Source organism: Oncorhynchus nerka, linkage group LG14, assembly GCF_034236695.1.
Source record: "Oncorhynchus nerka isolate Pitt River linkage group LG14, Oner_Uvic_2.0, whole genome shotgun sequence".
Lineage (NCBI taxonomy): Eukaryota > Metazoa > Chordata > Actinopteri > Salmoniformes > Salmonidae > Oncorhynchus > Oncorhynchus nerka.
The window spans coordinates 57,525,791-57,552,612 of record NC_088409.1 but is presented as its reverse complement, the minus strand read 5'-3'; the positions used below and the strand labels follow the sequence as shown (position 1 = coordinate 57,552,612).

General features: G+C 44.3%; 1 protein-coding gene across 3 annotated transcripts; it reads left to right on the top strand.

Annotated features, from left to right (window-relative positions):
* Positions 1–26,683, top strand: LOC115141529 (sodium channel subunit beta-4-like). 3 transcript variants are annotated; one of them, XM_029680476.2, is made up of 6 exons: positions 1–792; positions 19,583–19,746; positions 19,961–20,180; positions 20,981–21,110; positions 21,467–21,533; positions 21,731–21,816. In XM_029680476.2, the coding sequence occupies exons 1-5, from the start codon at positions 699–701 to the stop codon at positions 21,513–21,515; spliced, it is 657 nt and encodes a 218-aa protein (XP_029536336.1). In that variant the 5' UTR covers positions 1–698; the 3' UTR covers positions 21,516–21,533; positions 21,731–21,816. The 3 variants fall into 3 exon arrangements, with proteins under 3 accessions (XP_029536336.1, XP_029536335.1, XP_029536334.1); XM_029680475.2 differs by having other exon boundaries at positions 21,726–21,813; XM_029680474.2 differs by lacking the exon at positions 21,467–21,533 and having other exon boundaries at positions 21,726–26,683.
* Positions 26,684–26,822: the final 139 nt, after the last annotated feature.

Here is a 26,822-nt window from a genome sequence, read left to right as displayed (position 1 = left end):
CCCTCCCCACTTATTCGTCCGTGTGCCGGCTAGGGAGACACATACTGCCTGCCTGCTGCCTGCAGCATTTGTGCCTGAGCTCCAGGCTCTGCTGTCCCCTCCGCTCCCTCCCCCCGCATGCAGCTCTCCATCAGAGGGAACGAAGACATCCTCTCTCCCCTGACTGCCTTCGACTGCTCCACAGCTCTGCGGTGCAGACGCTCGCTTTCTCTGAGTGAGTTTTTTCCCTCCCCTCTGCCTGGTCTAGCTCTCAGGCTGTGGGATTCAGTGGATAATCAGTGTGTCGGCGAGCAAGAGTGAGGGACTGAAGCAAAGAGAGAGAGAGAAAGCCTGGATCAGGTGCAGCAGCCTTGACTTCGTCTGTCTCTTTCTGTCTGTTTTCTGCCTGGCACATACAGACGTGTAGACAGAACTCATAATTCAGCAATTAGCCTTCCTTCACCTTCTTTCTCCTCCTCTGGGACTCATCGCAAAGAAGGAGAGAAGAGGAGGGAGACACTCATCGCAGGACTTTGCAGAGTGACAAGTATTGTTTTTTTTATTTGCTCGCTCTGCGTCCTACTTTGCCCTACCCCTCCCCTCTATCCCACCCTGCTTGCGCCAGCCAACACACACCCGCACACCCAGAGTGCGTATCCAGGGGCAGACAGACAGATAAACAGACGGACGGACAGATAAACAGACGGACGCAGTAGGATATGGAGTCCAAAGGAAGCGGCAGGTTCTCTATGTCCAGGTGTTTGAGCTCAGGAGACACCGTCCACGCCAGTGTTGTCGTCACACTTCTGCTCGGTGAGTCCAAGAGCTGACTTTATACTGCCATTTTTCCTCTCCTCTCCTTAACCCTCTCTCTCTCTCTCTCTCTCTCTCTCTCTCTCTCTCTCTCTCTCTAACTCTCTCTTGCTCTCTCTCTCTCTCTCTCTCTAACTCTCTCTTGCTCTCTCTCTATCTCTCTGCACCCGTCTTCCTCCATCTACCCCTGGGGTGCCAGCCAAATCACTACAGTTCCTGCCGAGCTTGCAGAAATGTGTCCGACGCCGGCAGAAAGGGTTGCATACTTATTGCTTGTAAGCCATGGGGTTTATTTGGATACATGGCTCCTGCTTTTCTATATTGGGAGACTCTGAGTCGTGTGTTTTAGCCACGCCGGGGCAGCTGAGTGCTGGTTCTTTGCTATTTTACAGTTCACTAAGAGAGTGAGTGGAGGGCATCAATTTGAGCTATCCTTGCGTAGATTCTGTGTCATTAAGAAGATGCTGGTAACAATGGATCCTGTTTAGGGAAAGTGGAATTATGGGCACTGCCAATGGACCTGCCAAGTCAATGAGTATGATCATGTCCAATATTTACATCTTTTGCCATGCTTTAGGGGGGAATGGAGAGAATGATCCATGGGACAAGACAATATACATCTAGATGAGGCAGTGGGATGGAAGATGTCATGTGAGGAACACAGTTTAGTTGTCAAAAGATAGCCCTTTACACTGTCTTCCCATCAGAGGATCTAGTGATGCAGATTCTACTGCACACTTCATTCTGCCACGCTACATTTACACATGACACTTAATCAGGGACATATTTAACTCATACAGCTGATGAGATGAATTGTATGGTGTTAATACAGGGAGGGAAGTGTATCGGAATGTACGGAGGAATATCATGTTTTGTATTTATAGATTTTGGGGAAAACATATTTAATATACAAATAAAAAGTCTGATAATGAGCAGGTTGGATCAATAACTACTCAAAATATGCGTGTATTATCATTCTCCACAGTCTTCTTCCTGCTATGCTATGTTTTGTACAGACTAGTGTGACCACTAAGAATGGTCCAATAACCACATGGTACCCTATATTTAAATATCTGGGTGATATCTGGGTGACAAATTGCTGTAATATATATATTAGCTTTGTAGTAGAATATCTGACAGCCAGATATTGTATCATATTCCATATTGTTTTAACATATAGTGCTGTATAATGCACAATAACACAGTATAGTTACTCAAGCTTTAGACAAACTATGCCCTATGTATTGGAGAATCCACACATGATCACGTCAGTTTGCTATCGCTAATTGTTAGCCCGTACTGTAATATGGACACAATTATTCGTGGGATAACTTAAGACACCTCAGCATCTTTTGAGGTGAGTGCCTTTTTGGCACTGACGCCAATCCAGCATCAAATAAGAACAAGATCACAAGATTACACAAAACATCTTAAAACATGTTTACGAGTCTAAATTAGCATACGATTCTAAAGAGGCCGACACAGCAGAGAGCTACCGATAATAAATAGGCTTTTTTCAAATTTCTTTGAGATGGAATCTGACATGATATTAGATTAAGACATACTGTACCTGATAAGTAGCATATTTTGCCTGTGTGTATGACTTGGCCTGTTGTCTCTGGATTCTCTGCCAGGTGGCTGAGTACAGGTATTTTTTCTACAGCTGGGGGGCGAAGGGTTAATGTGCATGCCCATATATATCCCCCAAGCGTACAGTGGAGGGTTTAACCTCCAATAAAATGAGTGGGGTTCACATATCGACCAACCAGGCCTAAGACAAGCCAACACCCCCTCGAGACATCCATCAGAGACCCCGGAAGGATCTTTAATGTTGCTGGAACGTTTGTGCGACCAAAATGTTCCCATAGAAAGGCCCGGCAGTTATATCATTAGATCCTATGGTCGTTCTACATTAGCAGAGTTGAGACTGTTAGACTACAGTATGAGAGATGTTAGCTGTGAGACTTGTACTTCACCTCAGGTGATGGACAGAAGGTCAGGGAATTACGATGTTTTAGTTGCACATTAGGATGTAGCCAGGCAAACACCCAATATAAGGCTTAAAGATGCAATGTCAAACTTTGGTATAATTTCAGCCAGTAGTTTTGAAAGTGGTGCTCACGAGCCAAATGCGGTCCCCATTTTTTTGTATACTACGTCATCCAATTCTGTACAATGTTATCCCATTGGTACGATATGTTACTTGCTGCATTTTCAACAAAGAAAATATTGCAATTTGTATGATATGTTACAAATTTGTTGTGCTTAAAGATGCTTTTTGACTAACCCGACCAAATTTACATACAAATGCGAATTACAGTGGATATATCTGTCATTCTCATTGAAAGAAAGTCTAAGAAGTGGTAGATCTGTTCTGTGTGCACTATTTCTATGCTCCTCGTTCTAAAGTTTCATAATTGAGTCTTTTACATTTGGTTTTGTACATCAGCTTCAAACAGCTGAAAATGAAATATTTTGGGGTTATTGAAAATATAGGTTACACCGGTTTAGATAGTACAATGATTCTCTACATTCTGAATTCTTATTCTGTTACATAAACTGAAATTAAGCAAACTATTTGATTTTCTTTTTGCAACCAGGAAATGGCAGAGCAATTTCTGCACCTTTACTAAGGGCTGTGCAGTCCTGATGAAAATCCAAGCCCCTTCTCGTCTGTTTGTGCTTGAAGTGAGTGAGCAGGCGTGAAATGGCCAACATTTGTTCTGGCATTATTCATCTATTTTTCCTGTAAGTCTAATGGAGGAAAACTACTTGTACGACACACAGGAACGCTCACCCTGAGGGTGACAAATGGGTAATCAACGTAGGGGAGATTGGGCTAAGTTGAGACATCTTTACTACGTCAAGTAAATATAGTATTCTTTGTAACAAAGATCTCTACATATATTTCAGGACGTTGTGTATCCCTGGAAATAATCAGAATTTATGTAAACATAACAGTTTTGAAAACATAGCTTGTCCAAAAAAAAGTAGTCTCTTGGCACAACTTACCCCGTGGAGTAAGTTGAGAATAGGGACAGGACAAGTTGAGCATAGGGACAGGACAAGTTGAGCTGCCTTGGGGTAAGTGGGTGTTGGTGTCCTGTGACAGTGGGTGATGGTGCTGGTAGGTCAAAGTTGAATTCATGGAATGGGGGTATGGTATATTGTATATCTTAAATGTATGCCTACATTCATATATAGATCTCTCTGTTCAATATCACTTACCCTTCCATTTATTGACCAGTTGTCTGGGACAGGGATGTTGTTTCAATGTGCATATTCGTAGGCAAGTAGTCAAGGCTTCTAAGCCCATCCGACTGGGCACCCACTGGATGAATCAACGTTGTTTCCATGTCATTTCAATGACATTAAGTTGAACCATCGTGATTTCAGGACTGTGCTCAGTGGGATGAAACTGGTCTGCAAAATTCTTGATATGTTAAGCAAGCTCAGACTCCATGTTATCAGATGGCATGGCGTATCGCTGCAGAATGCTGGTTAAGTGTGCCTTGAATTCTAAATAAATCCCTGACAGTGTCACCAGAAAAGCACCCCCACACCAATATATTTTGATTTGTTTTACACTCTTTTGGTTATTACATTATTCCATATGTGTTATTTCATAGTGTTGATGTCTTCGCTATTATTCTACAATGTAGAAAAACCCTTGAATGAGTAGGTGTGTCCAAACTTTTGACTGGTATTTGTGCATATTTTTTCATTTTTTTCAATGTACTTCTTCAGTGTCATTCAGTCTATTTTTTCATCGTGTGTTGCTGCTTCAAAGGATTTCTTCCCTTCTCTTGTTTCCTTGGCTGTTCTCTCATGAACCTCAAGGGGGGCTAAACCACTACTTGTTTTACATGTGCATGCACAGGGCATGATGGTGTCTACTCTGTAACAATAAAACATGCATCTTGAGTTTATGTGCATGACACATTGGAAAAATACTAAGCATATTATGCATAGAACTGACTAAATGTAATTATCATTTGTATGGGGTTTGTGGCCATTAGCTCAAGCTGTGCACTTTCATGCTTTATTTCGGACCTCCTCTTGTAGCTTATAGAGACACCGACTAATGCATAAAACAATCTTAAAACAACCTACTTTGGTTAAGATACAGTACTCACATCCTAAAACCTATGACACAGTGCACTCATTTGAGTTTGTGACAGACTGAAAAACAGCTTTTATCTCCAGGCCATCAGACTGGTACCACTCGGGACTCTACCCTGCACCTTAGAGACTCATTGAACACGGGTCTTTTTAATACTGTTTACAAACTGCTCTACCCACTTCATATGTATATACTGTATTCTGGTCAAGGCACATCCCATATAACTACTGCTATGCACCCCTTTTCTATTCATATACGGTCTATACATACCATCATATACATATATATTTATATTCCGGACTCTGGCATTGCTCATATTGATATTTTTAATTAATCTATATATATATAACTTTGACCATTACCAAGGCATTGAACTGCTGGAGGGGTAGTGATGCTTTATCTCTGAAAGAGACATGTAAACTACCCCGGTGGATATCTGTTGGATATGTGCTGTTTAGCTAAAAATACAGATGATTTTAAGCCGTTTAAGTCATGTACACACACATGACATCCTATAAATACCCATTGTGTATAGTGTCATGACTTGACTTTAACATTCATCTGTATATTTATATAATCAACAACTATGTTTCATTTTTACCTGATTAAAATTATCATGTAACAATTAACTATTCAGATTTGGGGCACCACGAGAGTGGTTCTTTAAATAGTTACCATCACCCGAATGAAACTCTAAAAGGTCTTTACTTATCAATCTATAAACAGTCAACGTATTAATCATAACCTCGTATCACACCATCATTCGGAACAGTCATAACCTCCTTGCATTTGCAAGAACCCGAGCCTTATTATGATTCAGTACTACACAAATTGGTTTAAGAATTTATTTACTAGCTAATTAAATGGTAAGACAAGATAAACATACACACTTAATATGTTAAAAAAGGTCCCTAGTGGAATGACACAACATGGCTGCTTGTTACAAAAGAGATGGAGGGGGTGTGGGGATGTGGGGGGCAGAGAGGGACAATGACACTTAACATTGGTACATTTAGAAACTACTCTCACTTACAGTAATCATATACTTTGCACATGAACCGCCGCCCTCTTTGGGTAAGAAATCATGAATGTATTTACATGAAATGTCTTGTTTTTCTGGATTTCTCTCAGCGGACAGGCCCACCTTGGAAAGGGAGTTGGACCTTTTCGCATTTATAAGGCTCTGATTGTTTAAAATGGTTCTAGCAAAGTTTCATACTGTTGTTCTTTTTTATAGTTGTCTGTTATCCGGTGACTTGTCATGTAGTCATGAACAGAACTACAGAGTTGATTTTCCTTCCATTCGCTCCTTGAGTTGATGCTTTGAAGATAGGCTAACCAGCCAGGTCGATGGTAGAGTAATACACTGGTTTGAGTAGAGTAGTAGGATGGTCCTACTTAAATTTGCTTTGGTATTTACATTACTTAGGGCAGCTAATCAGCCATACCTGTGATTGTCCTGGAGGTGAGTTTATCATCTCTACCTCGTGTTGAGGTTCAAATTTCAGACCCCTTTAAACGTGCAGCTGCAGCTTGACGTCTCTCTGGTCTGGTATGTTCATTTCTTTACCCATCATTTATTCAGTTTGTTCGAAAGGGGCGGTTCCCGTCAGGCTGACATGCTCTCTGACCTCACTCGTGAGCATGCAAAGTTTAAATAAAACAATATCTCTTATAGCTCCTCAAATCACATCCCTCTCGCCATCCCGGATCCGGGATCGTGAATACAACCTCAAGCTCATTACCATAACGCAACGTTAACTATTCATGAAAATCGCAAATGAAATGAAATAAATATATTTGCTCTCAAGCTTAGCCTTTTGTTAACAACACTGTCATCTCAGATTTTCAAAATATGCTTTTGAACCATAGCTAAACAGGCATTTGTGTAACAGTATTGATAGCCTAGCATAGCATTAAGCCTGGCATTCAGCATGCAACATTTTCACAAAAACAAGAAAAGCATTCAAATAAAATCATTTACCTTTGAAGAACTTCAGATGTTTTCAATGAGGAGACTCTCAGTTAGATAGCAAATGTTCAGTTTTTCCAAAAAGATTATTTGTGTAGACAAATCGCTCCGTTTTCTTCATCACGTTTGGGTAAGAAAACAAAAGAAAATTAAGTCATTACAACGCAAACTTTTTTCCAAATTAACTCCATAATATCGACAGAAACATGGCAAACGTTGTTTAGAATCAATCCGCAAGGTGTTTTTCACATATCTATCGATGATAAATCATTCGTGGCAGTTTAGTTTCTCCTCTGAAGAAATGGAACGCGCATGGACCTAGAGATTACGCAATAATTTCGACGCAGGACACCGGGCGGACACCTGGTAAATGTAGTCTCTTATGGTCAATCTTCCAATGATATGCCTACAAATACGTCACAATGCTGCAGACACCTTGGGGAAACGGCAGAAAGTGCAGGCTCATTCCTGGCGCATTCACAGCCATATAAGGAGACATTGGAACACAGCGCCTTCAGAATCTGGGGCATTTCCTGTATGAAATTTCATCTTGGTTTCGCCTGTAGCATTAGTTCTGGGGCACACACAGATAATATCTTTGCAGTTTTGGAAACGTCAGAGTTTTTTCTTTTTCTTTCCAAAGCTGTCAATTACATGCATAGTCGAGCATCTTTTCGTGACAAAATATCTTGTTTAAAACGGGAACGTTTTTTATCAAAAAATTAAAAGAGCGCCCCCTATCTCGAAGAAGTTAACAAAAAGCACTTTCATAATGGTTCATATTACATGTACAACGCATAGGACGGACACTTCGTACACGTAGTGGGTATACTTTCCAAGTTACAGTATTTCCTTTGTATCATGTTTAATGACATCGCAGAATTACATTCGTTTTCTATAGATCGCCTTTGGCCATTCCCCACGTTCTATATTAGAAATATTGTTCCACATTTAACATTTACATTTTAGCAGACGCCTTATGAACCTTATGACATCCAGTGGAACAGCCACTTTACAATAGTGCATCTAGGTCTTTAAGGGGGGAGGGGGAAAGATTCTTTATCCTATACTATTATACTATTAGCTTCTGAATGTGTTAGCGTTTCGGAGGGAAAAGTCTCTTGTAACAAAGGAGATTCCTGTGGAGAATATTGGGGAGGGAGACCTGAATCTTCTCTTCTTGATTTACAACAGGACCTGAGTCATGTTGCGGGTGAGAGGGGGTCTCTGATTGAAGTTATTCATTGCAAAATTGATCTGACCTATTTGGATTCTCATGGACAGTCATGACAATAGACTCCTGAGATAATACACAATACGCATGCCATGCCTTTGGAGGTAACATTATATAACAAAGGGGGGTCCTTCTCTCTTCCTAGCTGAACCTGTGCTCTTAGCCACACTATAAATAAAGGGTATGGCCTTTTTCAGAGGTTATTTGGTATGGCTTGTGATGTTGGCTTGTTATGTTGTGAACAGAGATGGAATTGGGAAGAAATCAATTTCCTGCAAATCCACCACAACACATCCCATTCATTGTGGATGTGATGCTAAAGCCTTTAGGCATAGTATTATTTATCATGTATGACGTAACTCTGTATAGCCACGAATAGCATGTAGGGTATCACACGGAGCTGAAACAACCGGTGCGCAACAACGTTCCCAGCCAGCAGCAGTGAATGTTAAACACTTAGCTCAGCAGAAGTAGACGAAGTGGCTGGGAACAAGGAGAGGAGATGTATTATTGTCAGAGTGTGAATGGGATTAGAGGGATGCCCCTGTCTCCCTCTGCATCTCCCTCTCCCTCTGGCTCGATTACCTGACCAACAGTCTGGTCTCAGAGACACCAACACCGTACGCGTGGACACTAGTTGAGCTTTAGTTGACTTGTTGACCTTTTACCATGAACGTGTTTGTCTCCAGTAACAAAGTTAAACTTTGCCTTTTTAATGTCCAGACGGTCTTATTCTTCAAACGTGTGTGTGTGTGTGTGTGTGTGTGTGTGTGTGTGTGTGTGTGTGTGTGTGTGTGTGCGTGCGTGCGTGTGTGTGAGTGCGTGCGTGAGTGCAATGTGTACGTTAACACGTGTGTGTAGATTTGTGTTTGCATATAAAGTGCTGCGGCACGTGCACTTAATTATCACCGTGTGTGTTATGGATGGGGCACACTGTCCTGGTTATGAGCACACTGTCCTGATTATGAGCACACTGTCCTGGTTATGAGCACACTGTCCTGGTTATGAGCACACTGTCCTGGTTATGGGCACACTGTCCTGGTTATGGGCACACTGTCCTGGTTATGAGCACACTGTCCTGGTTATGGGCACACTGTCCTGGTTATGAGCACACTGTCCTGGTTATGGGCACACTGTCCTGGTTATGGGCACACTGTCCTGGTTATGGGCACACTGTCCTGGTTATGAGCACACTGTCCTGGTTATGAGCACACTGTCCTGGTTATGAGCACACTGTCCTGGTTATGAGCACACTGTCCTGGTTATGGGCACACTGTCATGGTTATGGGCACACTGTCCTGGTTATGAGCACACTGTCCAGGTTATGGGCACACTGTCCTGGTTATGGGCACACTGTCCTGGTTATGAGCACACTGTCCTGGTTATGGGCACACTGTCCTGGTTATGAGCACACTGTCCTGGTTATGAGCACACTGTCCTGGTTATGAGCACACTGTCCTGGTTATGAGCACACTGTCCTGGTTATGGGCACACTGTCCTGGTTATGAGCACACTGTCCTGGTTATGGGCACACTGTCCTGGTTATCGGCACACTGTCCTGGTTATGAGCACACTGTCCTGGTTATGGGCACACTGTCCTGGTTATGAGCACACTGTCCTGGTTATGAGCACACTGTCCTGGTTATGGGCACACTGTCCTGGTTATGAGCACACTGTCCTGGTTATGAGCTCGTGACATCCTGTTGATCCACAGATTAGTCTGGACTGAGCCACAATCATGGGGAGGGCCGGCAGCACCAGCTGCCCTGGTGTTCATAACCATACTCGTCTTAAGCTGGTCTGTGCCCCTGCCAATACCAGCACCCACACCCTGGGCTGATGTCATTTCCTCTTCAGACACGCGCCACTCTTTCAGGCCGAATAGTTATTACAGCCCGGCCAATACCGTAAGAATTCCCCCTTCCCCCACTCTCAGAAACACATGTGCACACACACAAGCAGGCAAGCACACACACACACACAAACACACCCAGAGTGAGAGCGAGAGACACACAGTTTTGAATGTCATCAACCCTCACCCACATACAGATCTACTGATCTACTCCCCAGAGCTACATAACTCCACTGGCCACACACGGACACTCAGCACTCCTCCCCTGTGTGCAATTACTGCACCGTGCTGACGGCCTCTACATAGCAACGTGTTGTAATACTAACACTACGCACTGGCATTGTTTGCGACATTAATCTACATGGATTGTAACATGTAATGATAGACTCCTTGCTGTGGTCCGTGGTTGTAATGTTAGACTGAAAAACTGCAGTGGCATTTGTTTTTGTATTGCACACCTGATGGTTTGAATTGCTGTACTAAAATCATAGGTGTTTGGGCCATTTAGATTTACTGGAGGTGTAATGAGGTGCGTACTGGCGGCAGAGAAGTCAGGCGCAGGAGAGCGGAAACTGATTTACAACGGTGTCATTTAATCAACATAAAACCACCGTCAACAGAACAATACATGAAATGGGTCAAACAAAACTCAGTAATCACCAGAATACCGTGCACAAGCACTACATGAAACAATTCCAAACAAGGACATGGGGGGGGGAACAGAGGGTTAAATACACAACATGTAATTGATGGAATTGGAACCAGGTGTGATAGAAGACAAGACAAAACCACTGGAAAAATGAAAAGTGAATCGGCGATGGCTAGAAAGTCGGTGACGCCGAACGCCGCCCGAACAAGGAGAGGGACCAACTTCGGCGGAAGTTGTGACAGGAGGATTGTGTCTGTCAAGGTTATGAGGGAATGTTTGATGACATCATGAATTAAGGTACCTTGGGAGAATGGGGTTGATTAGGTAATAATGAAAACTAGGACTGCATCAGCGTTTTTCTTGGATATTTCCTAAAAAAAAACAGTCCAAATGAACCAGATAGCAAGTTCCGTTTTTTATTTCGTACGAAATTTACGTTCTAGTAAATCGTCCATAGATTTCCCATATAGGTTGCAAGGGAAATGAGTTATGGCTGTAAATTGTGAGCCTAAATACAGCACATGGAAAGTTTACACCAAAAGGTCAGCGCTAAGGAGTTGATTGTTTTAATGAATTCTCATCAGGATGCTTGCTCTGGTACGTGGGTCTATTGTGGACTTGAATTCTTGTGTGTTCCTGTTTTCAAATAAGTTGAAAGGTGCCTCACACAGTCTGTAATAGTCCCCTGCAATTGGAAACCATTTCAAAAGATAATGACTAAGGGCTGATGTGCTCAACAAAAACTTGTAGGAAAATGATCACCGTCTTGGCATCCCAGGCCATTATGCTCCGCTTTCAGTGTTTTATCGTTACGTTAGACCACAGGTAAAGGTAGACAATAGTTCAAAATCCGCCAAGACTCACATATACTGGGAAAAGAAGATGCCGTCTTTCAGAGAAATCCAAATTCTGTTCTGTTCTAATAGGGGTCCGTTGTCATTATGTGGTGTTGCTTTTGAGGTGAGTCGTGTTCTCTTGAGAGGGTTGGAGGGTTCAGCTAAAAGGACACTGGATACCTCTAGCATACGCGTTTCCATGTTTGTTCGTTTTTTTTCCCCTCCAAAACAACCTTTCCTTGGCTTTCTCCAGTGTAGCTGAAGCAATGTTACCGAATTGTCAAAGACCCCAGCCACCCCAGTCATAGACTGTTCTCTTTACCACCGCATGGCAAGCGGTACCGGAGTTCCAAGTCTAGATCAAAAAGGCTTCTCAACAGTTTTTACCCCCAAGCCATAAGACTCCTGAACAGGTAATCAAACGGCTACCCGGACAATTTGCATTGTGTGCCCCCCAACCCCTCTTTTTACGCTGCTGCTACTCTCTGTTTATCATATATGCATAGTCACATTAACTATATATTCATGTACATACTACCTCAATTGGGCCGACCAACCAGTGCTTCCACACATTGGCTAACCGTGCTATCTGCATTGTGTCCCAGCCACCACCCACCAGCCGCCAACCCCTCTTTTACGCTACTGCTACTCTCTGTTCATCATATATGCATAGTCACTTTAACCATATCTACATGTACATACTACCTCAATCAGCCTGACTAACCGGTGTCTGTACGTAGAGTCGCTACTGTATATAGCCTGTATTTTGACAGTTGTTTTATTTTACTCACCTAATACCTTTCTTGCACTATTGGTTAGAGCCTGTAAGTCTGCATTTCACTGTAAGGTCTACACCTGTTGTATTCGGCGCACGTGACACAGAAACATTGATTTGATTTGATTTGACAGCGATCCAAGAAGGAACAATGTCTTCCACTCTGCACTGTGGTTTGGTGTGCTGTAGCTGAGAGAGCAGTGTGCCTGTAAGAGGGCCAGAGAGACAGAGAGAGAGGCCTGCTGCACAGGCTGCGTGTACTTACTGAACTTCAGTCTCACTTTCAGGTCTATGGAGTGACTCACAGGCTTCTGTTTGACTGTGTTATAAAACCCTCCTGATGCATTTCCATATGCAATAGAGCAACCTACATCTGTAGTCACCAAGTGGAGGGCTCATGGGACCAGATGGATAACCAAGCGCCAGGCTAAGGCCAGGCGGCCACTAGTAAACGCACACGGAGAGGAAGATGGAGGAAGAGAAATTGAATGAGAGAAGGGTCAACTCAGTGAAGAGGTAGGAACGTGAAGAGGGATGGAGAGAATACAGAAATAGATGTATTTTACCGGAGCTTGGTTACATTAGGAGCTTCCATGAAAGAAGGGATGAGTTAAAGTTTGAGTGGAAATAGAGAGTCTTCCCCAATTTCTGACGCAGCCTGTAGAGACAAGTGGTGGCGGGCCTGTAATGAAGAGGAGAGAGAGACGAGAGGAGAGGGGAGAGCCAAGGGCAGATTAATTATTAACCAACTCTTGAGTTTTTAGTGCAATGAAGGGATGTACAGGGCAGGGGTGAGGAGAGGAGGAATAGTTAGCGAGAGATTCTGAGTGATGGTGGGACGGAGGTAAAAGAGGCAGGGGCGGCGGAATGGTTTAGATGGGGAAGAGAGGGACAGGGACGGGGGGAGTAAGACTACACAACTAAGAACGATAGAAGGGAGATAAGTAACTGGAGGGCTGTGTTCTTTCTGTTATTTGTTTTCTGTTCTTTCTGAAATGCATCACTCCAACGACCACTTCCTGGGTTCTGGTACAGGCAGTTCAGATGGGGATGTAATCACTCCAACGACCACTTCCTGGGTTCTGGTACAGGCAGTTCAGATGAGGATGTTTTGAAGAAGGGTGCCCTTTCTCTGTTCCCAACTCCCTTGGAATAGAAATTACAACAGCAGTTTGAATGGAGCATCTGACAGGGAGTTCCAAGCCAGCAAGCAGTCACTTTACATTAGTGATCAATCCCCGGACGAGATGAAAATGGCAAAAGGATGAGATTAGGAATATAATCCAGCCTTGTCCCCACACAAACCACTGTCTCTGTCGCTCATTTTAGGATCATAACTGATCTAACTTTAGCGACTGGTGTATCCCCTTGGTCATCGGATGTGTGTGTGTGTGTGTGTGTGTGTGTGTGTGTGTGTGTGTGGGGGGTGGGGGGTTGAGGACAGCTGTTCTTGATTTAATCTGAGATTAGCATGAGATATCACAGCTGTGATGCATTCACAAGGGCCACTAAAGGAGTCAGGAGAGGACAGGGAGGCTGCCAGTTTGGGTTGCTAGTCTAGACAGATGTAGTTTAGAGGACAAACAAGTAAACACCTCACAGAGACGCAGACAGGTAGGTTTAAGAATTTAGGCACACACACACACCCCACATGCTTAAAAATGTGCTCAGTCGTGAAATGAGCAGTGCGATTAGACACAAGCTCTTAAACTACAAGGCAAATATCATGTATCAGGTGCGCAGAACCGTTCTTCATTCACTGGATATTACAGTGTTGTACAACGGTAATGTAAAACTCTCAGACTACGGTAACAGCAGTGTCATCACAATTGTATGTTGACTGTGTCAACAGAACGAACAGTCTGCCGAGTCACAGCTAATCGACGAGGAGTCAAGCCTTCGCAGTAAACACACCGGTCCAACGGCAGCCTGTTTCTCTCTCTCTCTCTCTCGCTCCCTCTCTTAGAGGCAACGATTGTGTTGTGTGTGTGTCTGTGTGTGTGTGTGTGTTCGTCTGGGCATGTGTGACAAAGTGATTGGAGGTAATATATTTGCCAGGCAGCAGGCAGGCAGTCGAGGCCGGCGAGCAAAAGGGTGTTTCTTTAATTAAAACCACTGAGAGATTAGTTCTGTCCTGCCCTCCTGGGACCCACAACACACACACACACGTGACTGACCGGCCATGATGTCCCCAACCTAGCTGGCCCAGCACTGCTGGCATCATACAGCTTAGAGTGTCGGCCAAACCCTTTGCCTCAGAGCCCGTGAGCCCCCTTGGGCCAAAACCAAAAGCACCACAAAACAGTTGCCTATAAATTGTGTAAAGATGAGGAGTGGATGAGCAGAGAGAGCAAGGGAGAAGGAGGCAGAGCGAGAAACAGAGTATTTTTGAGCCGCTGCAGCATTACTCTGCTGCATTACAGAGAGAGCGCGAGCGAAATGGATGGAGGGAGGGATATATTGCGATGCTGAAGAGGGAAGTGTGCGTGCGTGCAAGGGTTTGTGTGTACCATATGCCTATGCCCGTGCATCCCTAGAAATGGGTAAGGGAGATAACCCGGGAAGGCAAAATTGAAATAATGCAAAATAGAGAGCTTGGATTGTTTTGCAGGTACCCCTCGCTCATTCTCCTTCTCTCAGTCAGTTCCCTCTCTTTGCTGAACTGTGATTGATGCTAGCGTCTGTCATTCTCAACACTGTCATTCTCAGCCACAGCGGCCCAGTAAAAAGAACAATCTGTCTAGATCTGACAGTGGATTGGATGGGTATAAACTATATGCCAATAGCGCCAACTAGCTCTCTAGGTGGAATTCACCCCATATTGATTACACAATGCAGATTACAGGGTTAGATTTCAGATGCAATATAAATATGACCGAGACTATTTGGACTGAAGTGGCTAGAGGTTAGGGACTAGAGACAAGGAGCTAGTGTCATGTCCGTTGCAAGGAGGAGACCAAGGCGCAGCGTGGTAAGCGTACATTCTTAATTTATTAAACAAATGCAACACTGAACAAACTAACAAAAGTGCCGCTATACAAAACGAGTGCTGACAGGCAACTACACATAGACAAGAACCCACGAAATACCCAAGGGAATATGGCTACCTAAATATGGTCCCCAATCAGAGACAATGATAAACAGCTGCTTCTGATTGGGAAACAATTCAGGCCACCATAGACATACAATAAACCTAGACTTACAAGAAACCCTAGATATACAAAACCCCTAGACAAGAAATAACTAACATACCCACCCTAGTCACAGATTGGTAACAGATAATTCTAACAGATAATTCTGTTCCAATTTCAGATTTGAAAAGCAGGGAAGTAGACCAATATGTTATACTCTCAATTGTTGTCTAAGTTGTTGGCAAAGTGGTCAAAGTAGATGATTTGTGTCAAAAGTTGCAATGGGGTCGTTAGAATGTTGAGGAAATCTCTTGAAAGTGGACGGAGGACAAAAAAAGACAAAAAGTTTCATAGTTTAAAAACTATGAAATATATCAAGAAGTTGGATACAAGTGTAATGAATACTCAGGGAGAAAAATGTGTAGATTTACACACAGAAGAGCGCGGCAGATGTTTATTAAGCCTTCGCAGAAGGCCGGAATCGTGGTCGCAGGCAATGGTCAAACACAGGCAGGCAGTCAAACACAAATATCTCACAACCATACATACAGAAAAAAACTGAACTAAATAGGGAGCTGATGACACCAGGTGAGAAACGAACACAGGTGAAATCAATGAACAAAAATGAAAGACAGGGCTACGTTCCAGAACACAAAGAAACAGAGCTTCGTTCCAGAACACAAAGGAAAAGAACAGGTTGACTAGGAAAAGAAAAGCAGAACCTTACAACAAGCAACACACTCCAGACCAGTCTGCATGTTTTAAAGTTTGAATGACACGTTCTAGCTTAGAGGAGTAGAGGAGTAGCGTGCTAAAGAAAAATGATAAGAAGAAGAAATACGTTGAAGATTTTAAGTGGGGACTCCTGCTTCGCAAGCCCCATGAACTAGCTGAAACAAGCCGTCTGCGTTCACGCTTCTGACCGACCAGAGTAACAACAATACACAGCCTTTTGCGTTTTTTGTCGTTGCCAACCCACTAGCCTGGGTACCAGTCTGTTTCTGCTAACATTCCAGTCCTTGCGTCTCATATGCCATGTTTAGAGTGGAATGTTTACAGAAACAGACTGGTACCCAGGTTACCAACCCATCTGTCTATTGGCCAAAATTATTTTCATTGATTCATCATTTCAATTATTTTGGAAAGGGTAATGTTTTATTTAATTTTCACTTTATGCTTATGGTAACGCAGGGGCTCGGCTGAGCTGAGCTAAGCTGAGGTAATTAGCTGATTGGATTGCTTGGTTCTCCTGATCTGATCTATTGCCATGTTGTGCAAGGCTAGTGGGACTGCAGTACTATAGTCTTCAGTCATTTACCGTCCAGAAAACACTCACTCGTACCAGGGTTGGTAACAGGCCCACCCATACACTCGGCACACACACTCACTATTTCTTTCCCAGAATGAAATATTGAGATGGGATTCGAGAGGATTTAAAAATAGCCCCTGTGCAGTCCTCCCAGCGCTGATGCCAGGCCGCGTGGTGAGAATACCACCGCCCGCCATGCTGCAGCGTGCTGCACGGCATGGCCCACAGGACCAGACAGAAAACAACCTGCCTCTTCTCTCTCTCTATCTTTCTCTCTTTCCTCCTCCACTCTCTCTCTTTGTCTCCCCCTCTCTCTCTCTCTCTCTCTCTCTCTCTCTCTCTCTCTCTGTCCCTCCTCCTGCTCACTCCCACACACACGCATTTCCTCTTTTCCTCTTTCACCTTCCATCTCTCACTCGCTCTCACATGAACACATGTTTGAGTAGGTTACTTGATTTGGATGCAGTATAATGCAGAGGACTCAAATATTTTGGAGACCACGCGGGTGCTTTGACTGGGGGAGGCATGATGACTTATCATGGGCACACACTCAAACACACACACGCACACTCAAACACGCGCACGCGCACACACACACACACACACACACACACACACACACACACACACACACACACACACACACACACACACACACACACACACACACACACACACACACACACAAATGCAGACACACACCAGTGTGTCATGTTAAGCAGGTCTATGTTGGCCTAGGTTGACCAGCCAGGTCACCCGTGATACAAGTCAGTATTTGACGTCCATCCATGTCTGAGGACGTCAGGTGATGGCATAGAAACCGACCAATAGGGGGCAACGGTGAGCGCTGTTACCTTCAAGTAGGTTTCGGTTTTGCTAGAGTGTTGTGGGCGGTGATAACAGATTGGTGTACGCATCTGCCTCTCATTCCAAAGGTTGAGATCCAGCAATAAAAAGTTAGGCTTAAAACAAAAAAAAAGCCTCATTCCTTAACCCTTAACCCTTGACCATTAACCCTTCCTTAACCCTAAGTCTCATTCCTTAACCCTTAACCATTAACCCTTCCTTAACCCTAAGCCTCATTCCTTAACCCTTAACCCTTGACCATTAACCCTTCCTTAACCCTAAGCCTCATTCCTTAACCCTTGACCATTAACCCTTCCTTAACCCTAAGCCTCATTCCTTAACCCTTGACCCTTGACCATTAACCCTTCCTTAACCCTAAGCCTCATTCCTTAACCCTTGACCATTAACCCTTCCTTAACCCTAAGCCTCATTCCTTAACCCTTAACCCTTGACCATTAACCCTTCCTTAACCCTAAGCCTCATTCCTTAACCCTTAACCATTAACCCTTCCTTAACCCTAAGCCTCATTCCTTAACCCTTAACCCTTGACCATTAACCCTTCCTTAACCCTAAGCCTCATTCCTTAACCCTTAACCCTTGACCATTAACCCTTCCTTAACCCTAAGCCTCATTCCTTAACCCTTAACCCTTGACCATTAACCCTTCCTTAACCCTAAGCCTCATTCCTTAACCCTTGACCCTTGACCATTAACCCTTCCTTAACCCTAAGCCTCATTCCTTAACCCTTGATCATTAACCCTTCCTTAACCCTAAGCCGCATTCCTTAACCCTTAACCATTAACCCTTCCTTAACCCTAAGCCTCATTCCTTAACCCTTAACCCTTGACCATTAACCCTTCCTTAACCCTAAGCCTCATTCCTTAACCCTTAACCCTTGATCATTAACCCTTCCTTAACCCTAAGCCTCATTCCTTAACCCTTAACCATTAACCCTTCCTTAACCCTAAGCCTCATTCCTTAACCCTTAACCCTTGACCATTAACCCTTCCTTAACCCTAAGCCTCATTCCTTAACCCTTAACCCTTGATCATTAACCCTTCCTTAACCCTAAGCCTCATTCCTTAACCCTTAACCATTAACCCTTCCTTAACCCTAAGCCTCATTCCTTAACCCTTAACCCTTGATCATTAACCCTTCCTTAACCCTAAGCCTCATTCCTTAACCCTTAACCATTAACCCTTCCTTAACCCTAAGCCTCATTCCTTAACCCTTAACCCTTGATCATTAACCCTTCCTTAACCCTAAGCCTCATTCCTTAACCCTTAACCATTAACCCTTCCTTAACCCTAAGCCTCATTCCTTAACCCTTAACCATTAACCCTTCCTTAACCCTAAGCCTCATTCCTTAACCCTTAACCCTTGACCATTAACCCTTCCTTAACCCTAAGCCTCATTCCTTAACCCTTAACCATTAACCCTTCCTTAACCCTAAGCCTCATTCCTTAACCCTTAACCCTTGACCATTAACCCTTCCTTAACCCTAAGCCTCATTCCTTAACCCTTAACCCTTAACCCTTGACCATAAACCCTTCCTTAACCCTAAGCCTCATTCCTTAACCCTTGATTTCAGAGTTAATGCCTAAACTTCACCTTAAACAACTTAGAAATTTGACTTTTGAGGAACATCGGTGAATATATCATTCTGACGTGAGACTGTGAGAGCTTGTTGAGGTGGACTGCGTGTGTGTGTACTGTGCCCCAGTGCCAGCTCCTTGGGTAAGTGATGATAGTAACAACCATTTAACAGCCAGGCCTCTATAAAAATAGCCAGAGATAAGAGAAGACGGTAATGCAAGCTACTGCTGCTGGTGAAAAACAAATGATGTCCTCACACTTTCCCTTCCTTGTTCTCTCTTTCTCTCTCTGTAGAGAATTTACATTTCTGTCTTCCAGTCTGCCACATCATTGGATCCCAAATTGTTTACTTACAAATCTAATCATATTCTCTCTCTCTCTCTCTCTCTCTCTCTCTCTCTCTCTCTCTCTCTCGTTCTTTCTCTTTCTCTCTCTTCTTCCTTCCCTCCCACCTCCGTCCTTTCCAGGGGTATGGTGTGCTTCAGCGCTGGAGGTTTCAGTGGGGAAGGTGCCCTTCATGGAGGCAATGAACGGCAGCACGGTGCTGTTACCATGCACCTACTCCAGCTGCATCGGCATCAAGAACCTCTACTTCAACTGGCAATACAACGACAACGGCACCTTCATGAAGGCAAGACACTGACCTAGAGGAGTTATCTCCATCACTAACACCCCCTCAGTGAGCAACTTGACCTCCCGCTCATATCTCAACACCTCTCCCCCTCACCTCTGTTCTCCACCTCTTTCCCCCTCTCCTTCTCCCTCCTCTTCTCCCCCTCCCTCTCCCACCTCTTCTCCTCCTCTTCCTCCCATTCTCCCCTCTCCCCCTCCCTATTCCTCTCCAGCTGTGTGAGGGAGTGATCCCCATAGAAGGTGTGGAACCCCGGGTGCAGGTGTACCACGAGCGGATAGAGTTTGTGGGCAGCAGTAAGCACAACAACATCTCCATCCTGCTGTTCAACGTGACCTTCGAGGACGAGGGAGAGTACACCTGTTTCGCCCGGAATCCCAAGGAGAAGCATCGCAACCATAGCGCCATCTTCACCCTGTTCGTAGTGGATGAGTGTAAGGCACTGCACCCTCCCTTGACTGCATACAACATACTCACTGACGACATGTTCATCATTTTGGTTTAGGCCACCCGCTCACCAGTCGTTTTGATGCCTTCAGGTGGAAGTAGAGGCAAATATCTGATTCCTTTGTCATGTGTCTAAGTTTCACATTGTATAATGAGGCATGAGGGGGTGTGGTTTATGGCCGCGGGTAAGGGTTGTTCTTAGGCATGATGCGTCGTGGAGTGCCTGGACACAGCCCTTAGCCGTGGTATATTAGCCATATATCACAAACCCCTGAGGTGCCTTATTGCTGTTAGAAACTGGTTACCAACGTAATTAGAGCAGTAAAAATAAACGTTTTGTCATACCCGTGGCATACGGTCTGATATACCATGGCTGTCGGGCTAATCAGCGTTCAGGACTGGAACTACACAGTTTATAATTAAGCAATAAGGCATGAGGAGGTGTGGTATATGGCCAATATACCACGGCTAAAGGCGGTTCTTCTGCACGACGCAACGCTCGAGCCACCCAGCATATAATGGCTCAAGAATACCCTGATATCAGTTCCATGGTCAAGTGTTATGTTGCAGCATGATCTATGTATTGTTTTTATACATTTATAATGTTTACAGATTCACCTTTGACCTAATGTCAAAGATCTGCGTCAAGTTACTTCTTCATCTTCTCCTAGAAGGTACGCCTGGCTCTCATTATAGGGAAACAGCTGAGTGCTATTCTTATAGAACCCTCTCTTCCTCTCACCATCCCATTCCTCCCTCCCTTCCGCCCTCTCTCTTGTCTCCCCAGTGAAAGTGGTTGACAATACCGTAACCACCATCATTGTGTCTGTCGTGGGCGGGGTCATTGGCTTGATCGTCGTTGTCATGGTGACAAAGACTGTGGTGCTCCTCATCCTAAAAAAGTCTGCAGAGAAGAAGTAAGTGATGACAACTCAGTTGCATAAGCGATGACAACTCAGTTGCATAAGTGATGACAACTCAGTTGCATAAGTGATGACAACTCAGTTGCATAAGTGATGACAACTCAGGTGTATAAGTGACGGCAGAGTATAAAGTTAGTATGTATTATGTGAGTGTGTGCAGCTGAAAAACAATAATAATACATTTCAGATAGAGAGATAGCGCACACAGGCTGGGAGCAGCACAGGAGCAACCACAGAGTGGCGCCCGTTGAGCTGTTTGGGAGTTAACTGCCTTTCTCAAGGGCATCTGAGATATTAATGCCAGCAACCCTCTGGTTGCCAGCTCACCCCCTTCACATTTTTCCCGTCAGCGCTGGGATTCGAACCGACAGCTCTTCGGCTACCACCTCCCCCCTTTGAAACTGTCATGGAACATTGGTATGCATGCCTTTATCAACATTTCTTTACTTGCCTTTTGTTTTTCACACGGACTCTGACCTCTCTCTCTCTCTCTCTCTCTCTCTCTCTCTCTCTCTCTCTCCCCCCTCTCTCTCTCTCTCCCCCTCCCCCCTCCCCCTCTCTCCCCTCCCTCTCCCCCCTCTCCCCCCCACCTCTCTCTCTCTCTCTCAGTAAAGAGTGCCTTGTGAGCTCAGGACAGGACAACACAGACAATGAACTCAACGCAGCCAAAGCGGACAACAAAGCCACACCGAAGGCATGAAACATATACACCTGTGTATATGTACATACAGTATATGTCTGTACATGTACACATGCAAATATATTGCACAGACATAGAAAGAAAGATATTATCAATGGACTGTTTTATCTTTATCTAATGACACAAGTATAACATGAACCAATGTGAAATCATATGTCATATGTGCTTGAGATTTGGGGAACATGATAGGTGATCAGGGCTGGATCAGACACACTCCAATGACACACCTTATGTAATTGTGTATTCAGATTGGGGTTTAATTGCAGGCATTTATCTGAATCAGCTCAAAGTCTATTTACTGTACAAGCATTTCTGGAATCAACATCGACGTCTCACCAGTTACTCATTCATGTTCACGACGTAAAAACGGCAGATTGACATTTATTGGGATGAATCTTGTTATGGGTGCAGAGCTGAGCATTTTCCGCTAGATTTAAGGTTAGGATTTATATATAAGGTTATCAGTGTAATTACGGTCAGGGTAAAGGTCAGGTTTAAACCAGAGGAGGCTGGTGGTAGGAGCTATAGGAGGACCGGCTCATTGTAATGGCTGGAATGGAATTGATTAGAACGTGGTTTCCATATGTTTCATGTGTTTTGATACCTTTCCATTTATTCCATTCCAGTCATTACAATGAGCCTGTCCTCCTATAGCTCCTCCCACCAGCCTCCTCTGGTTAAAAAATCACATTTGAAGACTTTGTGGTTTGGCCAGAAGTGACCAACCTGCAGAACTGCCTCCAGGACAAGATTCATCCCAATAAATGCCAACCTGCATTAAAAACACAAACACACACAGTAACTCCCATACTGTCAAGTTTTACTAACTGCCATTTTTTATATCTATAACAGCTATATAATATATAATAATCTGACCATCTCTTCAGCTCTTTTGATTAAGAGCCATATTTAAGGTTGCCAATGGAGATTCTTTATACTCTCTGCAAACCTTTTACAGGGAGCAAACAGCTTCCCTCCTTTAACTATAAGGAACGTTTACAGTCCATTTTTGATGCAGAACAAATTTCATACAGTGTCAATTGTGCCTATTCCATAGGATACACAGTAACTGAAAGATGTATACCACAATTCTCAACGATACAGTTACTGAGGTCAAGGCTCTTCATTAGATCTGCATACTGAACACAAATACTGTTCAGAAGCTTCGGAAGGCAAAGCAGTGGCCTGGTCATGAGGACAACGTCACTGCGGAGGAAAGGAGTGTGATAAAGGAGAAGAGGAAGAAGGGAGTCATTGGAGTGTAATGTTAGATCCAGCCCAGAAATTGTTTGAGTCATTTTTGCATTAGATGACGCACAGGTGCCTGTTTTCACTGCCCGCTCCCTTCGCTTTTCGGGAGCCTCAAAACCGCTGTGAAAAACACACCAAAAAACGTATATATATATATATGAAAATTAATTCAAGTTTATGATGCCGCTTCTAACAAATAACAAATGCATTTTTTTCGCATGTGAATGTTGCTTATATATGAAACACGTCCATACCCCGGGAAAGACTGCTGTCTAGTGTGCTGCCATCACCTGGCCTGTATGTATAGTGAATCTGTAGGCTACTTCATTCACATCCACTTCACCCCCATAGAACTAACATGCTAATGAGGCCATTGGCCTAATACAGGACAATGCCCCACGACTTCAACAGTGCAAAACATTGTATTGATGACTCTGATGCCAAATACCAAGCAGGCTCATCATCAATACCCCTTGACCTTGTGTCCCGTATTCAAATCACCATATGAACCAAAATCCCCACTACTAATGTGCATGATTCTTTTATGAATACCCACTGTTGTTGGTTGTTCCCCCAGAAATAGAGACAGCTGTGGGCGTCGGGATTTGAGCCAGGGACCGCAATGGCTCAAGTAGCACAAAGATCCATTGTCACTCAATCCAAGCATTCCCCTTAGGACTCTGTCCCCTCAAGAATGAATGTCATCTTGCCTCGTTAATGAAAATCATGCAATTCTCAGAGCGATAATAGTCCACGACAAAGCCATAACATATCTGTCTAAATGCATTTATTTCCAACCTGTTTCGAAGGCAAACGTGTTATTAGTTTGTCCACATTTGGGTCAAATTCAGAGGTGCCACTTGAAATGACGGCCACACCTCTATACATCCACGTGAGCATAAAGTACCATAGCGGTTGCAGAACTAGGACTATACATGTATGTCCACTTCGTAGGGTTTACTCATCTGAGATGGAAATGTAAATAGGCCCCTCCATCTCCTCTCCACACCTTCTCCTCGCCCTGAGATCATACAATGGGCAGGGGTTTTAGGGAGAGGGCGGTGCTGTAGACCTAGGAGGGGCATGGTAGGCACTTCACTAACATGGGGTATCCTTATCGACGTCTGGACTGTGGTGGACGTGAGGAATAGAGAGAGGTGTGCTAGGAGACTTTGCAGGTAGGGTTGACGGTTGCGCCGGGTTGACTGTAACCAGAATGTGTGTGGTGATAGCGAGATAACGGGTTTGAGACGGACAAGAGGTCTGTCCCGGCGTAATCCGTTCTCGAACCTCCCTCCTTCTATTCCCTCACCGCGTTGGGGTTGGCACCTTCGGAAAGGTCTTCCTTATCACCTGACCTGCAGTACCCTTTTTCCTTATGTTACCACAAGGGGCCCCGGTGACGTGGAGAGCCAGGGCACGCTGTCAGGCAGAGCACTGCCGTACCCATATCCCACGGTAGTGATTTTAATCCTATAGGACGAGTTGATGGATGCACTAGTGGCACTGGACTTACGTTTGCCAAGTAATGTCGTAGCTTTAGAGAGGCAGCAGACGGTATACAGCAACGACATTTCCGCGGGTCCTTGCAGAATCACGTATCACCTTGTTCACCATTTACCCGCCACCGTGGTTTCCATATTTCACACGTACTTACCTATGTTTAATGGGCGGAGCGAGGTTGACAACTTGAATTTGCTATTGTGGTCGCGAAACAGCTCGTGAATCCGCTCATGGATCTAGGATTGTGGGTAAGGTGGTGCGCTGTCTGTTCTATGCACGGATGTACCAACTGTTTGTGATTATGTGGTCCATGGTGGCTCTTCTGTCCATTGTGGTACCCCGTAGAAAACCAGAAACACGCAGAGTCGTGCACGCACACACACACACACACACACACACACACACACACACACACACACACACACACACACACACACACACACACACACACACACACACACACACACACACACACACACACACTATTGTTTCCATGTGAAGTCAGTGAACCGTTACTCCTTTGACATTGGAGGAAAAGCACCAAAGCCTGCCTCTTGGGAGAAAAGCAATACTGTTCAGTTGATCCTTGTCTGTCAGTGTCTTTGTATTATCAAGCCTCTGTTGGTGTATTCAGAAGGATCGCAGCAGTGAGCATGCCCAGTGTATTGCTGCTCTAGAGGCAGTCGCATAGCCGCAGCGATGCATTGTGGATCGCATGTTATGGATGGACTAAAAGCTGCGATCAGCTCAAGTCTGCATCGAACCGTGGCAGATCCACACGACTCACCCTGAGAGCCAACGTCTCAGGCAGCACAGACTAACAGCATGGCTGGTAGTATTACGAGTACTGTTATAGCACTTATTAAGCCCCATTTGATACACTCTCATCAAACTTGCACAACCTTGAAATTCAACAAATGACGTTATGTGAATGTTCTGCAGCTCAAAGAAAGGACACTCCAAGTTTCTAACAAAGCATTGTAGATTACATTGCCACAGGGTATATTTATCCAATATAAAGATCCACAATGGCAGTCAGGGGACAGAAATAGATATATATCCACTCAGTCCTAACATTGTCTGCTTCGTATATAGTAGATGTAATAGTCGTCTGATTTGATACTAATATGGGTCTCCTGCGGCCCACTGCCGGAGCGACTCCTACTCACACTGCCAGGCCAAGAGTTTGTGAAGTCTGCTCTCTGCTTCCCACATTCCAGTGCAGAGAACACCCACTGTTCCAACCTGCAGTATACTGTACAGAACAGTACAGGTCCCCTGGCCAAACTGCATTCTAAAACTCCTTTTCTATAGGCTCAGTTGTGCGCTGTTTTAGCCCACCAAGGCCAAGTGAAACAAACAAGCCAAAAAAAAGTATATATTTGAATCCTTATTACAATGGGTGTGCATGTGCATTTGTAGCCAACTCAAGCTACCCACAGCACAGTTTACTCTATATTTAAATAGATGTGACTTTTACTCTGAGCTCACAGGTAGCCAGGTTACTGCTGGTTAGAATCACAACACACACCTATAGGTGTACACCGTTTTTACCCATCATCCTCTACTCCAAGGAGCTGTCCAGGGTTCTGAGGGGCTGTTTTCACTCCCTCACTGGCCTCACCCACGGCGTTTACTGCCTGTGGGTAGTAGTCGCCACACGGCCAGGCTTGAATGGACTCAAGTGGCAATATCATCCTAACTGATGACTAAGTGCACTACACTTGCTATTTGTTGTTGGGGTTTAACGAGTGCTGTACTTCCATAATGTCTTGCTAAATTGTAACGACCACTGTCAAGCCCAAGCTGAGTATGAGGGCTATAATGTGGCTCGTGTTGAGGAAAACAGCTCGCCCTCTTACCCACCAAAACATACTCACCCACTTACTGTGAGGCAGTCCATGACTGACCCAACTCAACTCCCTCGGTCTCCAACAAGACGCTTCGTTGAACTATAAAGTGAATGTGCAACTCCCCTTAATATGTCTCTGTAGTAATGTCCCACATTCTCCCCTCTCATAACTATGCACCTCAATCGTTTTTTTTTCTCTCTGGATTGTAGAAAACAAGTACACATATATATATATATGAAATAAAGGTTTGCATAAAAGGAGTTATTGTCGTATTTGTGTCTGTCTGTTGCTGAGGCTGTGGAGTAAACTTTACTGTCACTACTGTCTTGTAACATCCCCATATAGCCAACTGGATGACTCAGCCTTACGCGTCATGAATACAGGGTTTAATCATTACAG